The sequence below is a fragment of the Corvus cornix genome, chromosome 1A, assembly GCF_000738735.6.
Source record: "Corvus cornix cornix isolate S_Up_H32 chromosome 1A, ASM73873v5, whole genome shotgun sequence".
NCBI classification, from domain to species: domain Eukaryota; kingdom Metazoa; phylum Chordata; class Aves; order Passeriformes; family Corvidae; genus Corvus; species Corvus cornix.
In genome coordinates, this window is record NC_047057.1 from 9,580,324 (window position 1) to 9,589,437 (window position 9,114).

Here is a 9,114-nt window from a genome sequence, read left to right on the forward strand (position 1 = left end):
GTGGCAATTAATCTGTACCAGCCCTCTCCCAAATGACTGCCTTTGATGTTCCCAGCATGCCCGTATTAGCCATCCTCTGGGGGCATCGGCTGTCTGGGGGACAGGGACATCGGGCTGGAGCACAGTACAGCATCACAGGAAAGCTTAGCTTAGGAGAACTGATAAGGAATTTGCAATGCTGTGGAGTTATGTAATACAGTAAATACATAACATCTGTCATCCAAGGACTTTGTGCTAATATTTTATGCACTACTTATTATAATCCTCACAGAATCTCGGTCAGGGAAGGAAGAAGTGTTACATCCACTTTTTTCAAGAAAACAGGATAATAACTCAGTGGAGGGCAAGCTTGGCATTTTCTTTTGATGGCTGTGCAGAGAATGGGCAGGTCCAGACCCTTTATTTATCTTTGCAGCTTGTACAGGCTTGTCTTTCAACATGTAGAACAAGAGTAAGCTCCACAGGGCTCCTGCATCCTGACCTTCACACTGATGAATGGAGATTGCACAAGGCTGTGGCTCTGCCCTTGCAGGCACAAAGTCATTCAGGGTAGCTGAGCCAGCACAGAATAAGAAAAACTCCACTCTATTACAGTCTTTTTCAAGTCACATGTCCTTCCCTAGGCCATGGCAGACACTGTTACACATTAACTCATCTTTAAGGCAGGGAGAAGAATCCTCCATCCACTGATGGAGTGATAACATTTTCAGGCTCTTTTTCTGATTTCTTTGATGTCTGGGCAAGCTGCTGGTGAGCTGTAGAGTAAGCCCAGTTACCCAACCCTTTATTCTAATACTAAAAACTTGTCCAGATATTCTCAGAGAACTGAATAGACATGAAAACCAAACAAAAGTCTGGAAAATCCCATTTGCAGAAAATATAAGAAATCCAAAATACAAAAGCATGATAATAGTGGGGATAGACAAAAATGTGAGTATTGGAGAGAAAGTACAATAACTGAAATTACATGAATAAATTTATCTAGACTGTATCTTGAAACACTTTTTTTCCCCCTAAAATAGAATAACTTTTTTGTTCTCTTTTCAATTGTAGTAGTTAACTATGATGGCCTTCTCCGAGTAGCAAACCTGTTTATTTTGGGAAATGAGAAGTGCAACCAATATTTCAAAGGGAAGATCACTGTGAATGAGTCTGAAATCTGTGCTGTGGCTGAAACCATAGGTGCTGGGCCTTGTGAGGTAAATATCGCATTTCCTAATACATTTTTAGGATCCTAGCTATTTCTTTCCCAAAAAATAAATTACTGGAGGTTTTTTATAATTATTCTCACTGCACTAAACTTTTGCATTGGAAAATGATTTGTGCTGCAAGTGTTCTATTTTATGTCAGAGTACAGAAATTGCTTCAATTTCACTGTGCTACCACATATTGGAAGATTTATGTGAATCTTAAATATACTCATACAACTAAAACACTTCACTAGACTGAGACAAATTTGTATTCTGTATAATAAGGACTAAGGTGAGCTCTGTGGCAGCAATACTTGTGTGTTTTGATTGAGTAGAAAGCAAAAGCTGGAGCAAATTCACCTTCGTATTTAGATGAGGTATTGCATGCAAAGTACATAACAGTCAGTACTCAACAGAGTTGATAAAGTTAGGAAGGAAGGAGAAAGATCCAAAAATATACTGAGGTTTGTATCAGTCAGAAGGCTGGAGCTTTTTGGTCTCTGTAGTCTAGCCTGAGAAACATATTGGTGAGGACAGGAGAACTACTTCACTGATCATACGGTTTGATACAGTTGTTTTGCTTAGCACTAGTTTTGATGATGGAGAAAAGACATCTGAGGCGAAAAACTGTAAATAATTTATTACAGGAAGATATAATCTTTTTTTTCAGTGGAAAATCTGACTGAGGATATCTAGAAGGAGGGAAGTCATGAACATTATTAAGTATTTATTACCTGGAATAGAATTGTTGATTTCCTAATACCAATATTAACCATGTAGTGAAATTTCCCTACCCAAGGGTACTACCAAACCATGGGGAAGAGAGGTCGTCTTCATAAAGCTGAGGCTTCTTCCATTTGTTATTAATATTCCATGGGATCATTTTTTGTTGCAAAGTATTTTCTTCAAAAAAAAAAAACTTAATTGTAAATGAGGTCTTAGACTTGTCAAGGCTTATAAATGAAACATCTGCGTGTAAATCTGCTGGGGATTCTGCACTTTGTTTTTCCCTGCAAGAAGAAATGGACTGAATTAATATTAGCAATCAGTCTTAATCACTGAGCAGTTTCCTGCTCCCTAAGTTCTCCTTTGAAGCTACTTTCCTCAGCAGAGAACAGGCAGAAGAACAAAATCAGATTGGCAGGTGAAACTCCACTCCTGAAAGTGTTTTATGAGCCTCTCTGATGGTGCTGACATAGTTCATTGTTCATGTGGGAACTAGTCTGCCGTCAGTCAGAAAAAATCCCAAACCAAATAAAGGTCAAGCATTGTTGTTTCTCTGGTGATCCAGAGAGAATGCAATGCTAATTGTGAGCTTTCATTTTTTGAAACAATGACTCACTATCTGATATGAGCATTTGCTGTCTAGTTTTGCAGTGGGTTTGCTGGGTCCAGTCTACCTTTAGCCTGGGTAGAAACTGCAGTACCTATGTCCAAGTCCCAGATCTGTGTGATAGTATCTAATTCTGATCTCAGTGGGTCATACTCCAAATTTTCATAGAATGCATGAACTGGTGTATGGGAGTCTGATTCATTCAGAATTAAAAAAAAAAAAAAAGTTTTAACAACTTATGTCTCAATGCCTAAAAAATATTACCCTTTATTATGTTTGTTATTCTCCCCTGCCTATTAGTACATCTAGATTCTCATCCTAGGGCCTTGCAAGATGATTGACTGAAAGAAAAATACTAACCTGACTTTTTCAGTAGTCTTTGATGCAAAGCCTGTGATCATAACAAAGATATTTATCAGTCAACTCACATTCTGCTCATCTGGTTTATATTTACATAAACAAATATTAGACTTGCAGGTAGCTTAAAGAGGTGAATAAAATCTGGTAGTCTGAAGTCACTAGAATCACATGTAAAGATGGACCACAGAGCTTAATTTGCATGAAAAGGAACAAAATATCAGAGGCCAACTTTGTCATTGGTTCTCATAAGTTCTGATTATGAAAAAGATATTGGAAATTGGTGTATGTCCTGTGTCAAGAAAAACACTATTGCCTGTGTGCACCCTGTCATCACCAAAAGAAACCATTCAGTAGTAGACAGGTGGGAGCTGTGTCTTGAAGCATTTTGAGAAGTGACATTCATTGTGTTCATTTTTCCTAGCGAGATTATGGTGGTCCCTTGGTTTGTGAACAAAACAGGCTGAAGATAGTAATTGGTGTCATTGTTCCTGGCCGTGGATGTGCCATTCAAAATCGTCCTGGGATTTTTGTTCGAGTCTCATATTATTCCCGGTGGATACACAAGATTATGATGACCTACAGAAAACCCTGAAAAACTCAACAACTTCCACTGAAAGATTTTGGACAGCATGTAACTAATGTGTAATGTAAAGATCAACAATTTTTTAAGTACTTGATAGTCAAGTTTGTTGAGCTTCTTTTAATATTTATGGGTGTTTTTGGTGTTTTTGTCTATCAGTGTTGTTTTATAAATGTTGGAGTGACTTACAATATATGCAAGTATGATGACATATCTCCTGAAGATACTTGAATGGATAAACAATTTTGCAAAGACATTATTACTGGATGATAAATGGTTTTGTAGAAATAGATCGTATGACCTCTTTTATGCTGCTCTTCAGACTATATTAGAAGGAGAAACAAATTATAGTTCTACTTAACACATCTTATTCTTTCTATGAGCCATATATTTCTCTTCATATATGACAAAAGCCCTACTGAGAGATATATGCATCTGTCAAGGACAGCATTTATGATCATATTTCTCTTTCCCCCTTATAAGAGGTCAAAGATTTCAGTATTTTATTAAAAAATAATATCTTTAGTAAGTAACCTTTTCATTTTTGATGGACTTTGACAAGCCTGCCATAAGCAGAGTTCTCATAGAAGTCACTACCACTTTCTTTTACACAGTGCTTACAGACTAGTTCTGCACTTGGTTCCTTCACTGTATATGTGATCCTGTAATAGATATCTCAAACCCCATTTGAGTTAGCAAAATATTGATCATTTTGACCCAGAAATAACTGTGGATTTACAATGCTAAAGATAGTTTGAAAAAGTAATCCTGGTTAGCTATTGGAAGACTTTAGGCATTAAAAGAAATTTAAATCAAATATGCCCAAATCTTTCTAAACAGAAAAGTATTAAAAATTCTCTGGTTCTAGTTATTTCATGAAACTCTGCATTTACAGCAGGAAAAAGAACAGTTGAACCTGGCACCTGGCTGAGGGACTTAAGACTGGGAAAAGTAAGTTATACATTAATAGTTGAGAACTTCAATAAAACCTTAACTAGATTTGGACAAAATTCTTTCTTTTGTATAATTCCTTTCAGGATAATAAAACAATTGCAGAGATTGATATGATCTTTTATTTAATATGGACAACATCACCAATAGTTTTGTTGCTTGTTTCCTGCCTTTGTATAGGACAACCATTTTCCTTTATGCTGACAGGGAAAAAAAAAAAAAGAAAAAACAAAAAAAAACCATCATCTGTGAAAAGTGCTCGTTCTCCTGTAGGCACTTAGTTTTATGTCTGGAAGTATTGTACAAATATGTTGTTATAGGTGGCACTGATTACCCTTTAATTTCTGGAAAATTGATACAACATATATCCAATCATTAGTTTTACTACTGTACATGTAATTGCATAAATAACAGCACTGTTACTTCACTTGTGACTGTGTAAATTGAAAATGTTTCCAGCAGCATTTGGTCTGTGTATCACACCTAACTACATAGCCACGAGGCTGACACCATGGTGTATACGTACAAAAGGACATTTCACACAGAAGATGCAGGGTTGAATTCTGTCCTGTCAGAAGGCAACCACTCCAGAGGAGCTGTCTTGGGAGACAGGCCTCATCTTGACTCACCAAATTTTCTTCAGTAGTGCACTTTGACTTCAACGGGACTCATACATTCTTACATTTCCTGGTGAGCTGGGATGAGTTTCAGCCCATGCTTAAGTGGCTTGGCTTGCTGATATTTGTGTCACATATCCAGTGGATTCTACTGGCACATAGGAAGAAGTCTTTCAGCAAGCAGAGCTTCTGAAATTCCTCCTGATGTAAATAGTCTCTTTGGACAAGATATGACCTCTCTGTACAGCAGATTTAAGGTTGTGGATGCTACGCAGACAGTCTGTCTCGATCTATTCTGGCCACCTCTGAAGGTTTTATGCTCCCTTTGACCTCTCTTAATCACAAGGCCTAAAGAGAGCAGAATTTAGCCTGTTGTATTTACACTTAATTATTGTCATGTAGGTGAAGAGTGTATTCGTACTAAGTATATACTGACCATATCTTATTGAAAGGATTACATTTTTGAGAGAGACTTTTAAAAAACTCCAAGTGAGTTTTGTTCTCAGCCACAACTAGAATGTGGATAAAACATAACAATTCCATGTTCACTCTTTGTAATCTAAGAATTGTTATGTGCTCACTGTATTATATTTGCAGGAATTTTGTTATGTCTAGCTAAAAAAATCGAATCCTAAAATATTTTAGTTATAAGCTTCTGCTGTGCAGAAGGCTGTGATTTTTTTTATATATATATCACACACACACATATATATATATATATGATAAAAATACTGTTTTTTGTTAGACAATGTGTAAGGATTTTTACCTGTTTGTTCTGGGCAGTGCCTCAGTAAAATAAATTGCGCAGAGTTGATGCTCCAGAACTTAACAAGTTTGTATGCACTTGCTTACTGGGTAATTATGCTCTCCCTATCTCAGAATGGAGGGCACCTGAGATCCTGAAGAGCAAAGGAAGAGAAGAATAATGATATGTGGTAATGAATCTGTACTTCATTTATTCCTGTGAATATTTCTTGTTGGTACCAATGGTACCGTACCAGGCAATTGTTATAACTACAGGACTCTCTTAAGAAAGGAAACTCTATAGATATTTTTTCACTATTCTAATATTTTTTCTCTCTGCTATAACAAGGGAACCTGAACTACATCTAAATTGCTGAAAAGCCTCTTACTAACTTCAGTGGGATCTGAACTTTACTTCGTAAATGAGATTTTAATCAGGTTAGAATAAAGGGTACAGAACTTAAATTCTAATTTAAGGACATTCTTAAACTCTGTTTAATTTCATTCTCATTCTTCTTGCTGTAACTAATCCTTGATCTCTGAAAGGTGTAATGTCTGGATATAAAATCTTGGAATTAAAACCTAAGAGCTGATTTTGTGCAACTGAAGTTAGTTTAACTTAATTACTGTTTTCTTTGGGCATTGGAACTGGCTTCTTCCTTTTATTAAAGAAAACATTTTTCCCTTAAAAAAGTTTTTTCCCTTATCTCTTTTTCTCTCACAAACCTCATGACCCTCAGAGAACAATGTAGCTCTCATTGGGAATGTACTGGTCTAGATTTTTGCTGCTACTGCTGAAATCTTCTTTAGTTTAAGATTAAAATTCTCTGAGGCATTCTGCAATCCCTTGCTGCAGGTAATGCCAATGTACTTGACAGAGCTACTCACTTGAGTTAGAGCTTTTCAAACGAGGGTCCAAATATATTTCTAGGGGTCAAAATCTACTCAGGCAAAATGTCCCTTGAATTCAGTGAATGTGATTGTCAAAAGAGCAGGGCCTAAGAGTTGTTCAGTGCTTTTCCACATGTATCCTTGTACACAGATTCTCAGCTCCAAGGCAACTTCAGCAGGAGTTGAGGCTTTGTCATCATCCTTCTGGAAAGCTGGTTGTAAACCAGCAGACACCCATGGAGACTGGGTGAAGCCTATTGGATTGGTTGCTTACCCTTGTCTCCTTATCAATTATTTTCTTCCTCCCTCATGTGCACTGGTATATTACTGTTTTTGAATGTTGGGGCTGCTGGCAGGAAGTGACACGGCTTTTCACCCTAAAATTTTCCAGTGTTCCTTTTTAAATGTACACTTGGGCATTTATGTATGGTGTTTTGTTGCATGGGATCTAACTTCAGGGAGCTGCCTGTGGAGTTTAGTGTATGATAAAAGTATTTTTTCTTATTTAAGTGGGAAAAAGAATGCTCCCATTAAGTACAACTTGCTGAATGCCTAATGAAAAAGGAACACTGTGGTTATAACTTGTAATACAAATCTTCTGTAATTAACGACATCTTCGTTAGTTAATAAAGTTGGTATTTTTGTAACCTTGTTTACTCTTATTATTCTTAATAAAGTATTTTATAAAAAACAACAACTTAATTAGCATTACGTTTCTTATTGGAAGAAGGTCAGAACCCCACAGCGAGTTTCCCAGTTTCAATTCCAGTGAGGGATTTTAATGTGCAGAGTAAGGAGGGCTAGTGTTTAAAGATCCTCATGTGTCCAATTGCAGAATTGAAAATAAAATGAAAGAAAGAGCCAAATACATGGTGATCTTGTTGAGACTTCCCAAGATCTTTCTGACTGATTTCTGCACTGAGAATGGTCTGAGCATATTATAATGAGAGTGTATTTGCAGTGGAAAGGATGTACTCAAGCTAAACATAAATATTTTCCAAGAGTTTTTAGTTCCTTGCAATTTCAGTATGAGAGGCTTGGAATTTTACTTATTTATATAAATATACTTTGCACTTCTGGAAAGGGGTCCCCTCTCAGTATCACTTAGTACTACTGATGGTACAAAAGATGATGCAAAGAAGAGCATTAACTTGCAACAAACCTTGAGGCTGCTGCTACACTCAATACCACAACCAGCCAGCAGCTACTAGAAAAGGAAACAAGCAACACTCTTACTAGCCCCACCAGATCAGTGCCAAGTATTATTAAACTTGTATAACATCAGAGCATTCTGGTGAGCTCAGAAAGGGACAGTAAGTTCATTATTTCTTTGTCATTATCCAGCTGAAATTTCAAAATTGTAAGAATTTCTGGTTAACAGTGATTTTGATGATTTAAATATAGATTAGCTCCAGCTACATCAGCAGTGAATAATTTTTCAAACAGACTCGTATGCAGAGTGTTTGAAGTTTGATTCTGAGTTTTCCATGGCAAACATCACTTTCTTTTTGTTTGTTTTCCAGAAAAGGGATTTTGCAATCGATTCATGAAATCAATGGATTTTATGAGAAACTCCTGAAATCAGTGAGAAGCTTGCAATAACTTCAACCATGCAGGAACGCTTCCAAAGTTATAAAAATCCATAAATAGTCTGTATGTCAAAACAATACTTTGCTGCAGTTTTACATTCAGTTTTCAGTATGTTCAGGTGACCTGTCTGTCTTCTGGGAGCCATGAGAAGGAACGTCTTGTACAGCAATCTGCACCACAAAAATCTCCAAAGAGATACTGCCTTCATATTACATTCTGTCATGGCTTTATCTTTTGTAGCTGCAGGAACACTGTAATCTGCAGATGATAAATGATGGAAACCCACATTGATGCTCACTGCTTGCGTTCTGCTCTGTGTTATTTAACAAGCCTCATGTAAACAGAGCAGGCTATTTAGTAGGGCTCGGTTGTGTTTCTATTCTGCCTTCAAAAGCACCGATTTCTGGACAGCTATGTTCCAATAAAACCCACGTGCAATAAATAGGAAAGAAAACAGCTGGGAGGAAAAAGGCAGATCATAAAAAGATTAATAACAAAATAAGCCCTAAAATAAAAAGGTTTTTTTTATGTTGTCGCAGTTTTTAGAACATGGGATACGTGGCATTAAAAGCTGCAATATAGTAGCTTAATAGCTAAATCTACTTCACTTTGTTGAGAACACTTGGGAAGATCCAATGACTTCTCCATATGGTCACAGAAGATATAAGACAAGTGTCTGAGGTCCTGATTCTACTTGCATTGAAATTACTGTCAAAACACTGTTTTAAAGCACTGTTTAGCCCAATCTAGGGCTAATGGATATGTCCTAAATCTTCCTTCTGAACCCCTTGGACCTTATCATGAGATTGTTTCAGATCCTGACTTAAGGAAGTTCTCAGTGTGTGTTCCAGATGGTTA

General features: G+C 36.8%; 1 protein-coding gene across 1 annotated transcript in view; it reads left to right on the plus strand.

Moving 5' to 3' along the window:
- The window catches only part of HGF (hepatocyte growth factor), a 59,500-nt gene extending 52,188 nt beyond the window's left edge, over nucleotides 1-7,312 (plus strand). The window contains exons 18-19 of the mRNA XM_039570422.1: nucleotides 1,054-1,199; nucleotides 3,305-7,312. Of these exons, the coding sequence (XP_039426356.1) occupies nucleotides 1,054-1,199; nucleotides 3,305-3,475 (317 nt within the window). The 3' untranslated portion in view covers nucleotides 3,476-7,312. The remainder of the gene's footprint in view (nucleotides 1-1,053; nucleotides 1,200-3,304) is intronic.
- Nucleotides 7,313-9,114: the final 1,802 nt, after the last annotated feature.